This window comes from Miniopterus natalensis, chromosome 8 (assembly GCF_054644295.1).
Source record: "Miniopterus natalensis isolate mMinNat1 chromosome 8, mMinNat1.hap1, whole genome shotgun sequence".
Taxonomy (NCBI): Eukaryota; Metazoa; Chordata; class Mammalia; order Chiroptera; family Miniopteridae; genus Miniopterus; species Miniopterus natalensis.
This window is the reverse complement of record NC_142088.1, coordinates 19,131,885-19,153,737: the sequence shown is the minus strand read 5'-3', so window position 1 is coordinate 19,153,737 and position 21,853 is coordinate 19,131,885. Positions and strand designations below refer to the sequence as shown.

General features: G+C 39.5%; 1 protein-coding gene across 1 annotated transcript; it reads left to right on the top strand.

Annotated features, from left to right (window-relative positions):
• The first annotated feature begins 954 nt into the window (after nucleotides 1–954).
• Nucleotides 955–17,499, top strand: FASTKD2 (FASTK mitochondrial RNA regulator 2). Its single transcript, XM_016196703.2, has 11 exons — nucleotides 955–1,778; nucleotides 4,720–4,823; nucleotides 5,489–5,597; nucleotides 5,879–6,002; nucleotides 6,286–6,425; nucleotides 6,859–7,031; nucleotides 11,147–11,310; nucleotides 12,142–12,354; nucleotides 12,759–12,846; nucleotides 14,419–14,533; nucleotides 15,406–17,499. Exons 1-11 carry the CDS (start codon nucleotides 1,053–1,055, stop codon nucleotides 15,523–15,525), a joined length of 2,076 nt encoding a protein of 691 aa, XP_016052189.2. The 5' UTR covers nucleotides 955–1,052; the 3' UTR covers nucleotides 15,526–17,499.
• The last annotated feature ends 4,354 nt before the right edge of the window (nucleotides 17,500–21,853 follow it).

Genomic DNA, 21,853 nt, shown 5'->3' with positions numbered 1-21,853 from the left:
TGAGCGCGGGGTCTGGCGCCGAGCCGAAAAGATTAAATGTTGGGGTACACGATCATACAACGCCTTTAAAAGCTCGGCGGTCTCCTCTCCCCGTTCCTATCCTTGCAGCTGAGAAGAGTAGTCATTGTCTTCGATAGGCTTTCTTTTCCCTCAGTGAAGCCTTCGCAAATCGCTTCGCACGAACACTTTTGGACCTACGGCTGATCCGTCAAATCTCGCGATACGAGCAGCTCGCGGGAAGCCGTCGGCTGTGCCTGAAGGGAGCCACGGGGCTCGCACCTAAGGTGAGTGGAGGACGGGCACAGCCGGGACCGCTGGCGGCACCGCGCTTTAGACTTGCTGCTTCTCAGAGACCCGCCTCGGGAGTTTCCCGGGCCTTCGGCTTAGGGAGGTGGGTTAACTGGGTGGCCTAGTTCCGAAAGGACGGGCTCCTGACGCCGGCTCTGAAACCTCGTGAGCCCGGCGGGCTGTCTCTCCGTCCCCAACGCAGGCCACACGCTCACCTCACTTTCGTTCGCTGCGTCCTCTCCTGAGCCCTTCTACTTCGTTCACATCCTTGTGCTTAAGAGTCCCGGTTCGGCCGGTGCTAAATCCTCTTGTTAAAAAGTATCCGTCAGCCTTAAACCCCTAAATTTCTCTGGAGACACCTCCAAGGCAATGGTAACATAAAATCCGTTTCTGCAGAGGAAGCTTTGTGGGGGACATTTTCCACCAGAAATCCACTTCGTTTTTTTTAAAGCCCGTTTATGCGACTACTTCCAAAGTACCCTGGCTCCTTTGAGTCGGTGCACACTGTGGTAGAAGTGGAGGAAGCCCATATCGGTAGAAGAGTTTTTACCATGTTAGTGGAAATCTTCCATGTCTCCATAGCTTCCCACTTTCGTCTCTGTTAAATGCATTTCGTTTGTTTAAGTGTGAATTTTGCTTCAGTTTTTATTCCTTTCATAACCCCAGGAAAACAACGGCACGTGTTCTCTTTCACTGCCAGAAGCTATGGTTGTATCATATTGACAACTTTGAAGCCTTCGGGAAGTGTTTCAGAGGACAGCAAAATGAATAACAGAGCAGGTTCCTTTTTATGCAGCCTCAGACCATTTAGTACTTTATCTCCAACAAGCAGAACTGTGAGGCTGTATCCTTCAGGATTTTGCAGACCAAAAGTTGTTTATTCAAACTGGAACCCAGAAAACCTTCTCTTAAAAAACCTTGATAACAGAATGCAGTCATCTTTTAGATATCACTTTCAGGATGCCTCGATTTTTAAATCAGGAGATGATGACTCTCAAACAAAGGGCATAAACACCGTAACAACCCTTAGAGTAAACAGGCTACTCAGTCCTAGAAGACTGTCCCTTGACTCAAAAGAGTTTCCTGTCTCAGATAACGGACTGAAGAAAATGAACTTTCATCATGAGGCCTCTAATGAAGATGTTCCCACGAAGGAAACAAAACCTACCCCTGTCAGCCTTAAAAAACTGTCTCAGGAGTGTAATTCCCTGAGTGATGTGTTGGATACCTTTTCCGAAGCACCTAAATTTCCTAGTAGTAACTATTTCTCAGCAATGTGGACAATTGCCAAAAGGATGTCCGATGACCAGAAGCGCTTTGAAAAACAACTGATGTTTAACCACCCTGCATTTACCCAGCTGTGTGAACAAATGATGAGAGAAGCCAAGATCATGCACTGTGACCACCTGCTGTTCAGTCTTCATGCTATAGTGAAGCTTGGTATTCCTCAGAACACTCTGTTGGTACAGACTTTGCTGAGGGTGGTTCAGGTAAAACCAAAAGGAGACTTAAACATCCTTTTACTTGGTTTGCATATCTTGAAATAACAAGGGGAAATAGAGACTATCAGTGGAATGGTAGTTTCCTTTTTATTTGTTTATACATATATATATATGATTAAGAGTCCTTAAATTAGCTAGGTCTTCTTTTCCTTTTGCTATGGACATTTATGAAAGCTTTTCCCATTTTTCTTCTTCGGGGTTTAGTAGTAGTGAGTAATAAGATAAAATGAGGAGAGAGAGAAAATATACAAACAAGTTTGGATAGTTGAAGGAAGGAGAAAAGGGAAGGGAACTAACGTTTAGTGAGTGCCCACACCTTTTTCGTATATAATCTTATTTAATCCTCTCAACAGCTTTGCAAAGTTGATGTTTCTCAGTTTTGCAGATGAGGAAACAGACTTAGTGATGTTAAGCAAGTTGGCTAGTGGATTCTTTTATTCAGTACATATTTATTGGGTGTCAACTATGTATCAGTTACTGCACTTGTCTCTAGGGATATGAAGATATAGAACACATGATTCCTGTCCTTATAATCTGGAGGGAATGTGGATATTTTGTAGGCAATTACAAAAATAACCAACATTCATTTGAGTCATATATTAACTGTTATAGGCAGTGTACTGAGCACAAGGGAATATAATTGTGAAAGAATGGCCACAGAGAACTTTCAGTGCACTGAAACAAAAATATAGAGTCTTATGAGAATGTATAATGGGGTTCCAGCCTAGTCAGGATAAGGCTTTCATGAAGGGAAAAGGAGATGGGCAGAAGGATACAGGATTAGTGCTTGAGGCAAAGGTATTTTCTAAAACAGAATTGCCTCATGTAATCCTCAGTGTAGCCTTTTAAAATTAGATATTGTTACTCTCATCTTACCAATGATTAGGAATTTTAGACTTAGGTTAAAAACTTGCCTAAGGTCACATATCTGTTAATGTCACTATTTGTAGGTACTTGATAAATATATCCTGAATGAATGAACAATCATCTAGTCCATTGTAGAACTAGGTTTCAAGCCCAGTAGGAGATGATGTCTAAGTCAAATCTGAGGAATGCACAACAGTTTGTGAGAGATTGATAGTGAATGGGATGGTTTTTCAAGCAGAGATTGCATGTTCATCCCCAGGCAAAAGTTAGGCAAGTTTGGGGAGCTGAAAGTAGTTTAGTATGGCTGAAGTACAGAGTGTTGGGGTGTGTGTTTGAGGGCGTGGGGAGGAAATTGTGTGTGTGGTGGTCATGACATGGAGTGGCAAGACATGAGGCTGGACAACGGGGGGAATCATAAAGAGCCTTTTATGTCTAGCTGAGGAGTTTGGATTTATCCTGTAGGCAGTGAGGATCCACTGAAGTATTTTAAGCAAAGGGTTGGGATGCTCAAATTTGTATGTTAGATCACTGTATGAGTGGAGAATGGATTAAAGAAGGGTGAAATTAGGTGGGGGAACCACTTTTTGTTTCAAACAGGGGAGTCAGTGCCCTGTTTGATGTCAGTGAAATCACCAGATGTGATGAGGTAAGGATAGCTTATTAAAGTAATCATTTGCCTTTTGTGAGTGGATATCTCAGACTTCTAAACTCAGTTTTTACAATTAAATGATTTTTAAAAAGACACGAATTTCCTGAGAATGATTTGACACATTCTTTCCTACTATAGAATTCAAGAATTGGGTTTATAGGTATATGAGAGTTTTAAATTTTAAATTTTTACATTACTGTGATTTCCATTTGTCCTCAACCAAGAGCTAATTTTTATTGTGTGTGTGGGTTTAAACCACAGAATATCCATGATTATTTGGTAGACTGTGTTCCCTATGTAGTTATTTTAAAGTGATTATAGTATGTCACTTTACCTGGTCAGTGAGGCTCTTGCTAGATTTTGGACAGGTATTCCCATCAGCATAGCATCTTCATCTGTGAGCAGTGGATATTTGGAATTAGAATACCTGTGTGTATGATTGTGTGTCACTGACCTGTTGGAATCTTGTAAAGATACTTTCTCTAGAGATGAAAGGACAGTATGTCTTCAACGAATTTGTCTTTCAAACACATAGCCAAATGGTCTCTCCTTTCACAGTAAATATTGATCACATGTTGTAAATGGTTATGGAAACCCTCCTATGAGAATGAGACCTTTTTTTTCTTCCACCCTTATCTGTTTCTTACTCATTTCTGACTTGAGACTTTGTGCTTTGTTAGTCATATAATTTTAGCAAAAGAGCATCCTTCAGCCCAGATTTCCTCAGATGCGCTCTTCTGAGATGTATAGACTCGTGATTAAATTGTAGAGCACTAGGTAAGCTGTGTTGTTACTATTCATTTTCCAAATCATGCCCACTACCAGTTCTGGGATCTAAATTAGTACCCTAATCCAAAGGACCTTAAAGAAGAATCTGGGGCCTGGGGTTCTTGAGACTGAGATAATGGTGGTAAAGTGTGACAGCAGGTGTGGATCGGAGGATTACCAACTGAAGTTACAGCTTGATACCCAGGAAAGAATATAGGGAAATTATAAGGACACAGCTGTCTGAGGTTCTTTAGGGATGGTCAGATTGCCCTCTGTACCTCAGTAGCTCTTATATTACCACATTTGTTATCTTCATGATGACCTTGAGTCCTAAGAAGAGGTAAAAATAATGTTTGATAAAAGTTATTTCAGAAGCAGAGGAATATAATCAATGGATTTTCAGTGATAATGGTCAATGTAAAGAAGTTTTGATGCATAAAAGAGTGTGTATTGGGTATTTAGAAAATTCACTCTGTATGGCATTTTATTTCCCAGAGATGCTCTTTATTGAGCACTGACACTGTATGAATTGTTGGTTTCATACTTAACTCTTTAATTGAAAGCATCAGTCAGTGGTTTTGCATGGGTGCAGTAGTCTACTATGGACTCATCATCTGTAGTGTTTTTGCAATTATATTTCAATAGGAACGTATCAATGAGTGTGATGAGAAATGTCTTTCAGTTTTGTCAACTGTTTTAGAAGCAATGGAGCCATGCAAGAATGTGGATGTTCTTCGAGCAGGATTGCGGTGAGAATTCTCTTATGCTTTCTTCCTGTGGCAGTCTGTTTCTTTAATATCTCAAATAAAAAAACGAGATGAAAGCTGAACTGCTTTTTGTTTGTTTTTGGGAAACTTTGATGGGAGTTATAAGTCTTTAATACCTTATTAAACTTAAAATTCTGACTCCAAATCAAATAAAGGTGGAAATAATGCTGCTTTTAGCATCCACAATAATAAAGGTATGAGCAACATTGAAATCTAAGTTTAAAACAGTACTGATGTGGGCTGGGAGAGAATTGAAAGATACTCAATTCATAGTGGTTATTTGGACACTATGTGGAGATTACATGACACTGGCCTGGCTTGAAAAAGAGTTTGAGTTTTATAATTTATAAAATTGATTCAACTGATATAATGTCAATTTCCTTTTTTCATTGATATGCATTGAGATATCTTACTATAATCTGATGTGATTTGTTCATTCTTAAAGATAACTGAATAATGTGAGAGGAAATAGTGCTAGAATGGTCCTGGATATTCCAGTAACTACTTAAACTATATTCGGCAGGTAGATCTTGTCTATGGGCTTCATATTTCTTGCCTAGAAATAGGAGCTGGACCAAATGACTTTTAAGATTTCTTTTCTGGTTTTAAGATTCTAGGTCTGTGATATTTATTGTGTTTGATTACAGGATACTAGTCGATCAGCAGATTTGGAAAATAGAGCGTGTCTTCACATTACAAGCCGTGATGAGAAGTATTGGAAAAGATGCACCAATTTCTCTGAAAAGGAAACTGGAGGTAAAGACTTGAATTTTCTTTAGATGATGAGGCTTGAAAAAAATATTTCTTGTGATCTGTTGTCACTTCCTACAGTCAATTTTTAGGAGGACATTGTTGTGCTTTTGTGTTTAACTTTGTTAAAGTGAAATAATAGAAGTGGACTTATATTTATCTGTATCTAAATATATATACTTAACTATATTTCTATTTGAGTCATTTTGCTCAAACTTTATCCTTTTTATTTGAAAATAAAAGTTTATTTTATCCTAAATGATAAATCGAATCTTGTTTTTATTTAGATGAAGGCTTTGAGGGAATTAGACAGATTTTCTGTTTTGAATAGCCAGCACATGTTTGAGGTGCTAGCTGCTATGGATCACCGTTCTCTTACACTTCTGAATGAATGCAGTAAGGTGGTCATAGGTAAGTGCATTTTCTTCCATGATTTTTAGCATCTGACCTACTGTTCTGAACCATATTTGTTTTGTTTGTTTTAAGAACTTTGCTATTTATTACATTTGAAAAATATGATATGGTTAGATCTAAATTTCATTTTTGCCTGTAGTTTTTGTTTGTTTGTTTGTTTTAACAAAATATAGTACTATACTTTTTTAGAAGAAGCAAAAAAGTATTGAGTGTAGAGTCTCTTGGATCTTACATTACAACTATTGGTAATTTTTATTTGTTTATTAACTCATTCTTAAAGGTAATATCCATGGGTGTCCTTTTAAAGTATTGATCAGCATATTGCAGTCTTGCAGAGACCTCCGATACCGCAATTTAGATCTTTTCAAGGGAATAGCAGATTATGTGGCTACAACATTTGACATCTGGAAGCTGAAACAAGTAAGTATCTTAGGTTAGAATAAGCCTCAGAAGCAAATCCAAGAAGCATATTAATTCATTTAGCATTCTGAATATTTCTCTATCAGCTTCATAGCAGTTAAGATACCAAATTATTCAATGCTAAATTGACTTTTGAAAAATTAGCTCCTTATCATTTCTGTCTAGGAGTTACCTGTTAATGTACCACTCAATCCTTTGACTATTTTTCTATCTGAAATAAAAGTTACATTGTTCAATGTTTGCTCCTCTATTTGTCATTCAAAGGTTGTATGGTACTTTGGACAATTAGGAAAAGGTAATTGTTCCTCTTTAGGGAATATTCTCGATCAGGACAGTTCTATTGCTGCTTAAACTTTTTGAGATCTGAAGAAATTGCTACCAGCGTACTGTAATTATGAAAATAGTTTTCCTCAATTCACTCTTTTTTTTTCAGGTTCTTTTCCTCCTCATTTTATTTGAAAATCTTGCCTTTCGACACACTGGTTTGATGGACTTATTTATGAAGAAAGTGGTAGATGAACCTCGCTTCTTGAACATGAAGAGCGTTGTCTCCATCCTGCACGTGTACTCCTCCCTGAACCACATCCACAGCTGCCAGGCCCGAGAGTGTGTACTTATCCTTTCTTACCTTTTTATTGCCGCATAACACACTTACAGGAAAGGTTACAAATCATCATAAGGTCGGTGAATTATTACAGCTAAATACTCCCATGACCGCCTTCCATGTCAGGAGATAGAGCATAGAATTTCTTACTTACAAAGTTACACAGGATTTCGCTTTATCTTCGTTGGTCTTTGTCTTGCTTATTCCTTTGTTCTTTCTGATGTGCTTGTGATATAATGAAGTACGAGTTGTCCTTTCGGACTTCTCCCGCTTATTCCCTCTGCTCCTGAGTTCAGTTCAGTTTAGAACCTAACTGTTCATTTGGTCCCAGACTACTGCTTTCTATTCGTTTCATTTTTACCTACAACCATGCATTTCTACTATTAAATGCAGCAATTTCCCAAACATGCCAGCCTCCTTCATACCCTGCTTTCCACCCAGAGCATCTTCCTTTCCTCTCTAGATCAGTTAGGTTTCATTAAAGATGAGAAACATGTGACACGTCATTTGTCAGATGAGTGATTTAAAGCACAGACTCTGGAGACATCTTGCTTCGGTGTGAATCCCAGCTCCGCCACTCATTAGCTACTTAACTTTCAGCAAGTTACTCATCTCTGTCTCAGTTTCCTCATCTGCTTAATGGGGATAAGAAATAAGAGTTATTTCTAATCACATTCGGTTGTTGTGAGAATTAAATGAGTTAACCTATGTTAAGTTCTTAAAACAATTCCTGGCACACAGTAATTGTTAGATTAAAAAAAATTTAGGGTGTAGGCCACAGAGGCCTTGGAGGAGCAAACTGTGGCAGTTCTGAGGGTCTCAATGGCAAGATTTACTCAGTGGCCAACTCTTTGCCCTCAAGTGACTTGATTCTAACTGCGTTTCGTCCCTGTAGTTTCCCCTCAAGATTCAGATTTCCAAAAGAGAAAATCTGATGGACTGAGTTTGGGCTGCATGCCCATCCCTTTGTGACAGGTAATCAAAGAAGTGGTGCCAGGCCAACTAAAAAGCAGTTGCCCACTGTCCTCTCCGTGGTACTGTGACTTAGTTCATACTGCATTTCCTGAACCTTCCCTAAGTGTCTCCATCAGAGCCCCTGTGCTGGCCACATCGTACACAAGTCTTTGGTGAAGCCTTGACATGCAGCTGTAATTCTTTGTCAACAAGCGTGTCTGCTCTTCACTTGGAAAACTCTGTAGAGTCAGGCCCAGGTTCCTGTTATTCTGAACTTAGCACAGAGTCTGGCACTGAGTAGGCATTTAATAAAGGTTGAAAAGTGTCCCCCAAATTCAACGTTCCTCTACTCCCCTGGCTTGGTTTTCTTATGAGCCTGCTTTCCATATACCTCGTATACTTTCTGGACTAATACTGTCAACCTGAGTGCTAATTAAAACTTTAGAAACAGCCTCACAGATTCCATAGGATTAGAAGAACTAACATTGGGTGGTTAGGGAGTTTTTCAGCTGACTGTAGACATCCCAAGAGATGACATTGTCCAATAAAATTATTATATTGGAAATAGAGAGGGGATAACAAAGGTAACTCTAAGTTATTACATGAAGGTTGGGAAATTCAATAAAACACACCAGGAGCAGAATTATACAGATAGGGGGTTATGAACATTATATACTTTTGTCTGCTCTGCTTCCATCTAATCCACTGGTTCTCAATGGGGGTGATTTTGCCTCTCAGGAGACATTTGTTATTAATTGGAGACATTAGTTTTCATGCTGGGGAAGGGGAATATGGAGGAGAGTACTGTTGTCCTCTAGAGGGCAGAGGCACAGGGATGATGCTAACATTCTATGCAGACAGGACAGCCCCACACAAAGAATTATCCAGCCCACATGTCAGCAGTGCTGAGCCTGAGAATCCCTTACTCTCCACCCCAGCATTTCTCCTCTGGAGAAGGCGGCAGTGAAAGTGTGGCTGATAAGTGAAGGTTAATCAGAATTCTCCAAGCACCCATGAATATGCAGCTGCTTGGGTTTGGTATTCTGAAGACTATTAAAAGAAGTTTGTGCTCCTTGTCCTTCCTAGTCCAGTTAAGGAGGCAAGTTTGTTCATCCAGAGGAAGGTGATAAAAAAATGGTAGGGACCAAGCAGATGCTCTATGGAGGAGGGAGAAAGGAAGATGGCAAAGGTTTTAGAAGCAGGATAACTCAGAGCATTTGGGGGGTGAGTTGACTGAACAAGATGAATTAGGTAGGAAAATGGTAGAAAATTTGGCTTAACACATTGTATATCTACATGTTGTATTTATGTGATGGCCCCTGGGAAAGAGGGTGTGTTAAATCCAGTGTGTCTTCCTGGGTTTGAAACCTGAGGGAGAAAGCATTTAACATTTAAACTGCTACTTCAGTCCTTTGGTTTCTTCTCTTCTTGGTTTGTACTGCCACCAGGTTTGCATCTCTAGTCACTTGTGTGTTGCTGAACTCCAGACCTCCTGTGATCGCCTGTGCTCACTGTGGGTCCCACAGGTGTCTCATGGTCAATGTTCTGGAAGTCAGCTATTTACTACTTACCAGTCACTGTGCAGCGTATCTAAAGAACCACGTTATTGGGCTGTGATTGACATGTAAAAGCCCCATGTACTTAGTGTGTACAATGTGGTGAGTTTTTAGACCAATATTCTCCACTCATTCTCCTCCTGTCCTTATCTGAGTTTATTTACTCATTTAGTCAGAAAATGTGTGCCAAGCACTCGGGTACTTAGGACAAAGATGAATAAGACGTAATCCTTTTGGCCTGAGGATTCTGTGTAATTGGGAAGGTAGACACCTACATCAGCAGTTAAGTGCAGCATGAGGTTGGAGTGATAGAGTTTTATACAGGATACATGGACATAGAGGAGGGATGTGCCAGGAAGCTGGCCTGCCAAAGTGGAGGGCCGAGGTGGATGCCAAGTAGTGCTGCCTGGAGGAGAGGGTACCTGAGCAGATCCTAAAAGATGGATAGATGGGAGGGAAAAACAGAAAGGAACATTCTGAGTAGGAGGACTCCATATTCAAGGCAGGGAGGAAAGCAGCAGCAGAGCCCATGCAGGGAACTTGTGTAGTTTGGTGTTGCTGAAGCATAAGGAGTGGGATGAGAGGATGAGAGGTGACTACCACTCAGGCTCCAGTCATCTGCAGCCTTGCCCTTTCTTGCTGCACACTGCAAATTCAATCACTTATCAGTTAAAAGCGCTGCCTCAGTGGTGTCTCAAGCACCTGTTACATTGTTCCCATCCCACTGTAACTCCCAGCCCTGCTTAGCTTACCTCTGCGTCTCTCCCTCGCTCCCTTCCTCAGCCACCTGCTCCTACCCATGCACCTCCCACTTGACCTCAAACACTTTCCTTTACAGCCTCATTGTTAATTAGGGCTTACTTCAGGGCATTCTTGCCTCTGCTGTAAGAATTGCTTCTCTGCATTAGCCTCACTACTTACTGTAGCACAAATAATGTGCACTTTCAGGTGTCCATTTTTTTGCCTAGTTTCACATGATCTTCCCTTTTCCTATCTTTTCTACTTATTGAAATTCTCCTTATTCCAAAGCTATCTGTCTGTTTTCTGTCCTCTGCACATCACAGTACTTTTCATGTACTTCATGTTTGTCTTTTTTTAACTCAAAGTATTGATAGCTAGAGAATATTAACAGGTTATAAAAATGCAATGGTGTTCCAGGCCTTATGGACATGCTCTTGATAAAAAATCTAGCATAATGGTTAAAAGGCTCTAGAGCCTGACACCCTGGGTTCCAGTGCTATCTCTGCTCCTTCCTGGCTGTGTCTTCTTGGAGAAGTTACTCAACCTCTCTTAGCCTGTCAACTCATCTTTATTATGAGGATAATAATAATATCTACCCTATAGTTTTATTAGGAATTAAATGAGTTAAAGCCTGTAAAACATGTGCCCTGTGCAAGACATAATGACAACTAACATTTATTGAGCACATATATTTATCATGAGATACCTGACCTGAAAGATGTGTTAAGACTTATTTCAAGCCTGATTTTCTCCTCTCCTATCTTTGGACTCCTTAAAGCCATTGGTTCTTTGGCACCTCACTAGCTCTACCATGAGGTTGTCTTCTCTTTATATTTGAAAGCTGACTTTTCTTTGTTGCCCTGAAGGTTCCTAGATGTTATGGGCGGTGCTCTGACTGGTTATCTCCACCACATCTCTTCTGAAAACCTATTGAGTGCTGTGTGTTCATTTTGCATGATGAACCATTTTCCTTTGGCTCCTATTAATCAGCTTCTCCAAAAGGACATCATCAATGAGCTGCTGATGTCAGGTAGGATGCCAGTGCACCGTGGTGACTGAAATAAGGCAGTACTCCTAGCTACCGTATGGTTCTGAATGGGGTCTTAGTTGGCACAGTGTTAGAATGTCCAGACAGATGCTATGGAGGAAAGGACGGGCCGTGGTGAAGTCAGAGGTCATATAGACGCAAGAATGGGAAACGTCATCATCGTTTCTTTTATTTACACTTTATGCACCTGTACAAAGGTTCATATTCTTTATGCCTTGAGGTGATTATATTTCCTCACCCTTCAAAGGGTGTTACCTTTGAAGCCAAATTGAGTCAACCCTTACAGCTATAAGCACCTTATATCTCATGGCCTGTATTGAAGGCATAGCCTGTTAGATCAAGAAACCAAATAGTTACAAGGAAAGGAATATCAGGCCAAGGGTACAAAATTTGATCTGTCTGAGAATAGAGGAGTTTAAATTCTTAAAACAACGTTACGAATTTACAAAGTTGAATTGAGAAGAAGGACCACCATGTTTAAATTCTTCGAGCAATCTGATGGGGAAACAGTCTGGAACCCAGGAGATCTGGATCCTAGTGTCAGCTTTGCCTGTAGTTAATCATGAGGTGTCTTAACATTCCTGGGCATTTCTTGTTTCTTCAATGCAGAGTTTAGACTAAATCACCTTGAAAGATACTTTAAACCTTAAAACATTATAAAATACAGGGTATTGACCTAGATACTGTGGGAACTAGGGAAACGTAGATTCCTCCTGATACGAAATAGATCATCAGAAATGTAGGTGCATTGATATAGTTTCTTAATTGTGGCAATAATATTTTTTTCTTAAGTGGATATTTTCTCTCTTTTAGATAACAAGGAGAGGAATGTTCACAGGCTTCATGTTTTGGCTGCCTGTCTAAAGCTTGACGATGTTAATTATCACAAGTCCATAGATTTAGCTCCACCATCACCTCCATCTGCACCATTGTATCCAAATGCCAAGGTCGCTGAGGTGCTGAGCAGCCTCCTGGGAGAGGGATACTTCTCAGAAAATGTACAGTTGCCACATCATTATCATATTGGTATGGGACTTTATATGATTTTCATCTATTTTATTTTGTTTCTTTTCTTTCTGGCAAAAGACTAGAAGTTGACCGGGGCATTTTAGTATAGTGCACCACTGGCTCTGGAGCTGGACCACCCGGGTTTGGATTCTCACTCTGTTCCTCGCTCGTGCTGTGAATTCACGCACTTACCAGCCTCCCTTTCCCGAGGTGTAAAATGGCAATAATAATAGTACCACCCTAGGGTTCCTGTGATGAATGAATGAAATTGCACATGTAAAGTCCAGACCAGTGTCTGGTGCATGGTAAGCTCAATATATTTTAGCTGCTGCCATTATCGTTATTGGTAATAAGGTATGTTTTGAAACAGAAAATGACTTTGAGCAGCGTTTGAAAAATTAATACAAATTCTTTTCTTTCAGATTTCGAAATCAGAATGGACTCTAACAGGAGTCAAGTACTTCCACTTTCAGATGCAAATGTGGTAACTTCTGCTACAGATATCCAAAGGTTGCTTACAACTGTTCATTTGCTGATCTTTCTGATTTTAAATCTTAATTCTCAGAGACATCCTGTTAAATAGCAGTGACAGTACTAAGACCTTATATTTGTATGGAGTTTATAATGCACTGAGAGACTTCTCACTGCTAATCTCCTCAGGTGTTAGATGGGGCACAGTGGCTGAAGACAGTGGACTGGAGTTGGGCCATATAATGAAACAGGCGATTTTTAAAAATTAAGTTTTAAAGCTAAACAGTCCAAGAAAACAGTGTTAACGTAATTGAACTGTCAGTGTAGTGTGAACTTTTGACAAGATAGTGCAGAAGTGATTATAAAGAATTAAGGCATCTACAAAAATCAAATACTCAATAAATATTTTGCTCTACTCCCAAGACCTTTATAAAGGTAGAGAAACTAGCTTTTTAATTAAGCTGCATTGTATATGGGTCAGACCATATCAAAGTTAATCCTAAATTTTCTCCTTGACCCACACGCTACAGATAGGGTGTCTGGTTCTGCTGGGCCCTGTGGGGCTCACAGACATGAGTCAGACATGGATCCAAGCCCCAAGGATCTTATATCCTATATTGTTTTATAGGACACGCTCATAAGTACGGTAGAGCGAGGTACAGAAAAAATCAGTAAGGACTCCAGTTCTTACCTGCTCACCCCTCTCCACTCACATTCAGCTCACTCTACCTTTTACCCCTTTCTGCAGCCGTCTAGCTTGTTCCTTGGCCATCTTTTTCAGTTGCTGCCTTCCCTGTGCATATTGCCATCTCCCCTCAAACAAAGGCTTTCTCTCTGACCTTGTTGAAAGGTCATTTTTCTTTCTTAAGTATTCCAGTGTTCTGGCTTAATAGCATAACATAGTAGCTCTCAGCCTGAAGTACTGAGAAGAATTGAGGAATCTGAGCATTCCTTTAAAAATATAAATTTTTTCTCTTATCTGTTATCCCAGATAACAGCCAGAGTATAACAGAAGACATTAGGGATACAAATGTCTTCTCTTTTCCCCAAAGGCCAGGAACAATGAAAAAATCAAATTACACATTCCACATTTTTGTTACACATACAGGTTTTATCTTTTTAACAGTCTTGACTTTCTTTTAGTATTTTCTTCTTTGTATTTGTTGGTTTTGAAATGTTCTCTCTCAGGGAGGCACTGTGTACCAGAAGAGCACTTACCATTTGGTATTATCTACATCAGTACTTCTGTTAGTAGTGTAAATAATTATATTTAGGTCAGGGATTAGCACTGCTTAGGAAAGCCTTAAAACGGGTGCTTTCATATTTGAAATTTTTTCTTATCAGGAATGTAGCCATCCTTACTGATGATTGAGGGATAACTTTGTCTAAATCATTGGTATAAGCTTTTGGTTACTAAAGTAGCCTTCATATACTGGAATATCTACAGAGGCCAAGTAACAAGGAAGTGAAGGACTAAGACGGTAGGGAATGGTGGGGACTGTGGTCAGTGGAGAGCTCAACTTTGAAATCTCCAAAGAACAGGAATACAGCAAGATTGTAAGTGGTCATCTCATTAACAGCTGTTCTCATGTTGCATATTTTCATTTTCAGAGTAGCTGTACTATGTGTTCCTAGATCTACCTACTGTTTGGATTTAACCCATCCCAGAGGATTCCTTGCTATGAAAATGCGTCATTTGAAAGTGATGGGCTTTCATGTGATCTTGGTAAGAGAAAAAATGCAGATGACATAGTCTTCAGTTGCTGATGTCCATTCTGCCAGGAATGCTGTAGTTGAAGTTGATTGCTAGGATTCTAGAGGAATTGTCAGCAGTATTGAAATAAGTGTTTTATTTATTGCTTTCTGGTGCATGATTTGGCTTCTACTTAGGTGATTGCTATCATTTACTAGGGGTTTTATAAGTGCTGTATTTGGTCAGCTTTACTCCTTTTTGTTAAAGTTCTGTTTTCATGGGCCAGTGTGAGGTTGTTGTAGGATGTTTGTCACTAGAAAACTGGGTGGTTATAAGGGCTGGTTCTTCCTCATCTCTCTGATGCTTAACTGTGATTCTGAGCACCACGGCTTTTCTAGGACAGCCTCTCCAGGTGTATGGAGCAAGAACTGGACGAATAAATTTACATTTTTGTTAAACTTGGTTTCTAGCTAAATGCCACTCATTGGTACTGTACATAATGTAATGTAAACATTCCTAACCATTATGGTACTTAAGTATCCAAAAATGGATCACACATGGATATTGAGGTTAAGATGGCCCCTTTCTGTTAGTGGGCTACTATTTAAGATTATTTCCCGTATTGGCTATTGTATATGTTCAAGGGAAGATTATTCCAAGAAAGGAATTTTTGCACCCTTTAGACGACCTTTAAAGTTTTTATAATTTTCAGCTTAGCGCTTTCTTCAACCCTGGCACAGTCTTAACTAAAAGCCTTTAAAATGAGAGTAATTATAAGATAACATTTGTTTTTAGAAAGCAGTTGGCTCGATGTTGTTACTTTAATATGTGTGGATCTAGAGACTAGCTTTTGTTTCATGTCATCATTTTCTTGCACACTATTGTTTTCCTCTTTCTTTGGTAAGGTCAACAATTGGGAGATGGAGAAGCTAGCGATGAAAGATGCAGTCACATTTTTGAAGTCTAAAATCTATTCAACTGAAGACCCTCCTACTGCGGATGTTAATTTTCAAAGCACATGTTAAAGTAAAAAACAGCCTTCTCATACTAGGAGATAGACAGGCATTTGTAAAAATAACTTTAATAAAGACTACAATTCAGTTGTCAATGGAATTCACTTTACTGCTCACCATACCAAAAAGTGTTACTTTAGTTCACTGTTAAAGTTAATTTTAAGAATGAAAGAAGTGTTTTTACTGGCATTTTAGAAAACGCTGAGGAAATTCCAGAAGGGTAATTTTTCCAACCATAACTATTCCCTCAAGTGCCCAGATATTTGACAAATTCATGAGCTGTAGGTTTTACTGTTTCTCAATAGCTTTGATGAATGGAAAGCTGTTTTCTTAGTTGTGATGGGTTGCAGGTAAGTTGGTGTGGGCAGTCCTTGTGTTTGGATCTGCATATTTATACTCTTGCTGTAGCTGCTTGGGGAGTCAGGCATTGACCACATTTCAAGCATTGGCCACACAGCAGTTGGACCAGGTTATCAAATTGTAGACTATAATAATGAATGAGGTAGCTGGTTACAAATGGGTGAGGATTGGGTATCTGCATCTGTCACATTCTAGGTGGAGGTGGTTTGTGGGCCATACCAAGAGAAACGTGAGATAACACAGAGATGGCAAGGAGTCCAAGTTTATTAAAACAGATAGGCTGTGGGTTGTTCAACCTTTAACTCTTGCCATTATTAACGTCATTCCTTTTTTTTCCTCTTTCCCCTTCCTACTATTTTGTAAAGTCTTTTAAATTATATGTATAGCTGAACTGTGTTGTATGTCAGACTTGAGGTCTATTTTTCAATTATATTCATTCTTTTGTTGAAATGTTTGTTCAAGTTTGCTGAACACCTATCTACCTATTATTATTCACTGGGGATACAGTGAGTTTCACCTGTGAAACCAGTGCCATCTAAGTTGGTATTATTTTATACCCACGCAAAAGACCGAATGTTTATATTCCCCCAGAATTCATAGGTTGAAACCTAACCTCCAATGTTATGGTATTTGGAGGTGCAGCTATGGGAAAAGATTAGGTCGTGAGGGTGGAGCCCTCATGAATTGGCTTGAAAGAGACCTCAGAGATCTTCCTCTTTGCTTTTGCCAGGTGAGGGCACAGTGAGATGACCATTTATGAATTAGGAAAGGGGTCCTCACCAGTCACCAAATCTGCCGGAACCTTGATCTTGGACTTCCCAGCCTCCAGAACTGTAGAAATAAATCTGTGTTGTTTATAAGCCACTCAATCTATGGTATTCTGTTAAAGCAGCCTGGATGAACTAAGATACCCAAACATATAGACATGCAATTACTAGACATCTTGCTCTATGCCAGGTACTGCTAAGTACTCACATGTATTCACTCTCTTCATGATCTTAATGATGAATTCTCTGAGGTGCAGCTGCTCTTGTGATTCTTTTAGGTCCCTCAATTCCTTATCTCTACTATGAGGATAAATTATTTGCCAACACTACACAGATAGGTCAGCTAGAGTTGGAACCTGAGCTGACATGGGTTTCTGAGAAAAGTTGTGGGGAACCCTAGTAAAAGTGCTCCAGCAGTGTGACTGCAACTGTCAGGTTTTATCAGTGATCCAGTTTGCACTTAGAAAAGGTTAGTGCTGAAAGGAGGTTTAGCAATCATGTAACCCCCTCCCTCAGTTATGGAGGAGGAAGTTAACTTCCCTGGAGTCTCAGCCACTCGACTTCCACCTCATTTCACCCTCTACTGCTCTTCAGCTTGGGTCTCAGGGAATCTGGATTCTGGTTCCAGACTGGACATCATCTAGCTTCGTGTATGTGGCCAAATGCTTTAACCCTCATAAGCTTCAGAACAAGAGTTGAAAATACTGTTAATAAAAAAACTAAGGTTCATTCTTTAAACATTGTGTATCTGCTTCTAACAATTATGACACATTAAAAAGATTGGATCAATTTATGAATACTTGTAACTACCTTTTGGGGAAGCAGTTTCCCTGAATTTGTATCAACTAGCTTGGCAGATTAAAAGGCATTTTTCTCTTACTGGTATTGCTAGTATTAGCGTTCTTCATTGCTTTGTGGTCTAAGAAAATCCTGTGAGAGACGAGGTCAGAGTCAAGAAAACAGTTTAAATAGTAATACATGTCTTCCCAGGATTATTAATATAAATAAGGATTTACTCCTTCAGGAGAAAATGTAAATACTCTCCTTTCCTGGTATTTATTCAGTTGACTAAAAAAAAATCCCAAACCACCCAACCCATCTTGATTCTATGGGTTCATTTCTCACACAATTAAGAATAAATAAACAAAAGGTGGGAATTTATAAACCCAAAGTCTGACTGCTCTTGATGAAATCACAAAGTATGTCATATGTTAGTACTATCTCCATTTTAAAATGAGGTAAAACCACCTATTTTACCGTGTTAACCAACCAAAAGAGTGACTATGAAAGGTATTAATTGATTATGCATGTGGCTTGCTTCTGATGTAGTCTGACTCTAAGTCCGCCAACCTGGGAAAGAAATTAGGTAACTAGAAGAAGTCGGTATTTTTCGTCTAGTTCTATCTTTTTACTTTAGTAAGCTTTTTTTGTTTACACATGTATTGAGCAGTGGTAAGATTAGTTTTGTTTATTTGAGTCTTGAATGTAAAATGTCAATTTACATTATAATTACATCAAGTACACACAGAGGTAAACAAGTCAAGGGAAAGTAGGTGATATATTTATGACATATCTAAATAAAGAGCTCCTATAATTTGATAAGCAACACACATTACAAAAGGTAAATGAGCAAATTGCTGATCAGCATGAAAATTTCAGTCTACCGGTAAAGGCATGCACATTCAAACGAGATATTTTTGCCTTTCAAAGTAGTTTTTTCCCTTAAGAATTACAGTGCTGACAAAGGTGTGGTGAGGTGGGCACCCTTGTATCCCGGTGGGATGTAAATTGATATGACCCTTCTGGATGCACTTTGTGGCTTTTGCCCCCCTTAAAAAAAAAAGCTTTATCAAAGTTTAACTGATAGTTGCATATATTTAAAATATATAACTTGATAAGTTTTAACAAGGTATATATACATATAAAAACATCACCACAATCAAGATAATGAATGACTCTACCATCCCTAAAAGTTTCCTCCCTCTGCCTTTCCCTTTGTTCCCTGGAAACCACCGATCTGCTGTTTCCCTATGGAATGCCCTTTGTCTACATGCATCCAGAGTCTTGAAAATATTGATATTTATTGACATTGACCAGTAATTAGGTTTTTAACCATCTTTGCTCCTGTGTGCATACATACTGTATACTAGATAAATGTTTGTGTTATCCTTACACTATGTGTAAGGAAGCTTATCCCTCCATTGATGGTATTTCACCACACAGGAGCCACACACTGGAAACTTTAAATGTTCGTCATTAGTGGACTGTCTCCCTAAGCCCTAGCTGCTCATTGTGGGCCGCAGACCAGCAGGATCAGTATCACCCTGGAGGATATTAGCAAAGCAGAATCTTGGGACCCATCTCAGACCTACTGAACCAGGGCTGTATTTTAATAATACCCCAGGTGATTTGTATACTCATTAAAATTTGAGAAGCATTGTTCTAAGACATAATTTTAATATTAGATATAATCTGGACATGCCATAATTTACTTAATGACATGGGGAAAACTTAACAATTAAATGGAAAAGCAAACACTACTAGGATTCAAATTTCATTTGTAAAAAATGCAGTTTAAAGAGTGCATAGAAGTGCATAAAAAGGAAGGAAAGGGATACAAATGTAGAAATTGGGATTTCTGAATTTTCTTTACACTTGATTTTTCATATTTTCAAGAATAAATATATATATTTCACTTAAAGTTGGAAAACAAATCATTTCTATCATTTGATTCCCTGAACAGCATTTTAGCAAGTAGGGATAACCACGGAGAGCTTACTATACACCAGAACTATGGGGGTTATAAAGAAGTTAAGACAGAGATCCTCTCAAGTTGCTTACAAGATAAGACCCATTATTATGTCAAAAGATAGCCTGATGTATGACTTAGCCCAAAGCGGAAGACAAGTACATGTTAACTGTAGTATATTTATGGATCCTCAGATCCCTTCACTGTGTATCTAATTTGTGGAAACAGTAAAAAGCCACACGAGGTAAATCTGATGAACTGAATGAGTGATTAAGTAACAATAGTAATGACTATTAAGTTCCTACAATATGCCAGGCACTGTACTAGCATTTCACACTCCAAATCTCATTCAGTTCTTACCACAACCCTGTTTGGTGGCTATTGATAATTATTAATGTTTATTTCATAGGGGAGGAAACATACTCAGAGGCATTAAATGACTTTTCTAGGGGTGCACACTTAGAAAAAAAGAGCTAGATATGAAACCTAAGCCCTTCTAACCCCCATGCTCATATCTGTATCATTACACCACACCAGTATTTCTAGAAGTTCCTGGTGATTAGAATCCCTTGCGTACTTGATGAAATTACAAGTTCCTGGCCCTGTCCCAGATAGACTGAATCCAAATCTACAGAGAAGGGGCCTGAAAAAATTGCACTGCTTGACATCATGATATCCCCACCATATTTTTGTTAAACATATAACGCACATCTAAAGTAAAGGATTGTGTTGTGCTGCTCACAGCTCTGGGGAAGTGTTCCCACAACAGACACTCAGAACTGTGTTATGAGCATTCGTCCTTGGAATGACAGTATGGACTTTAAAGTGACTTCTTTGAAGGACAATATTTATTTATAGTCAAAATGAGCAGCTTCACTTCTATGTAGGCACAACATAGGATAAAAAGAGGGAGATTTTATACTGGGGAAACTAAGACAGCCCTCATCTGAGATCTTGGGTAAGTCTCAACATCTTGGAGCTTTGGTTTCTTCATCTGTAAAATGGAGATAATAATACCCAATTTGAAGGACTATTGTGCACATTAGAAATAAATATATACACCTTGTTAAGTAGTAGATGCTTAATAATTGGTAGCTCTTGTAATAATAAAGCACAATTTCCGCGGTGATTGTAAATGTGAACCACAACCCTCAGCAGTGGTCACTGTGTAATTAGCTAATTGACCAGGGTTTTCAGCTGAAGTAAGTCTGGAGCTGAATCTTGAAAAGTGTGTGCAGAGAGGCGTCTGTACCTTCTCATGTAGGGTTAGGGAGGTGGTGGTTGGGGGGAGCAGGGAGGGGCACTGCAATATTTTTAAAGGAATTTTATGCTGGAAATACCGAGAAGTGAATGCAAATGTCCCCTAGGTGGCACTGAGTCATCATGAAAATGCAAGTGGGAAGCAGTATTTTTAGAGGTGACTTCCTTCTGGTTTGAATTTCAAATAAGAGCAGGACAGCTCCCTGGGATGTCTGGGGAAAAGTGACCAGGAAGAAAGAGTCTTTTGAGTACGACTGAGTATACAATAGTCTTGCCCATGAGGCCCCATCGGGTATTGGGTTTGCTGTAGTTGGAAACAGGAAGCGGGCTCGGGCCAACTCTTATTCATTCGCTGTTGGAGCCATGACTGATTTTGACAGATCGAATACCATTTATAACACTACTGTGGAGGACAGTTTAGCCTGAGAGGTTCGTGCTAGCCCCTCCAGGGACTGAGTATGGGATTTGAGGGCTGTAAGGACCACTGGAATATTCAACTATGTATGCTAGTGAATTTAGCAAGAATAGCCCTTTATTGTTCTGTGTGTCACTGTGCATTTCTCAGCTACACTCGTCCTTTCCAACCTCAATTTCTGGGCAACCTATTTTTCTTTCGGCATCAGAAGCGATAGCATCTGGGAAGTGAATCTGATGAATTCTGTCTGGCAACCAGCACCCTTCAGACTGCCAGATCCTCCTGTGGCAGGAAACTGAGATGCTCAGGAGTTGGTTCGGGGCCAGATCTACCTGTCTTTGAGGTCCTGTTGATGGGGGAAGGAGGCTGGCCAAAAGCAGAACTTCTGAAACTCCGTGTCCTGAGTTCATTTCCATTTTGGCAAAAGGTGACTTTGGTTTCCAGGGGAAAGAGTTCGCATGTCTTAAAATGTCTCTGTTGCTGAAGTTGCTTTGTGTCCTCTGCTAAAGCCTTCTGCCATCAATCCCCATCTCCCAACACATTTTCAAATGTGGTGTCTTTGGAAGGTAACCATAGCAACTAAGCTTATTCAGAAATGACTGAATCTAGGCAATAAAGGGAGAGGTAACCCCACGGTACTTTCCCCTGGAAACTCACAGGACACTGTTGACTCTAAGAATTGTACATAGTCTGAGTGCTGTTATGTACCAGGCAGTGTCCTGCTTTAAGACATTTGGTTCTCACAAACACCCCATGAAGTCATCATCATAATCCTTGTAAAGAGTTGGG

Bases quoted from the DNA above. Each gene is read 5' to 3' on its own strand.
- FASTKD2 (XM_016196703.2), top strand. From the start codon at position 1,053: ATGAATAACAGAGCAGGTTCCTTTTTATGCAGCCTCAGACCATTTAGT. The intron at 7,032-11,146 runs GTGTGTACTTAT...GTTGCCCTGAAG, and splicing joins CACAGCTGCCAGGCCCGAGA to GTTCCTAGATGTTATGGGCG. The intron at 11,311-12,141 runs GTAGGATGCCAG...TCTCTCTTTTAG, and splicing joins CAATGAGCTGCTGATGTCAG to ATAACAAGGAGAGGAATGTT.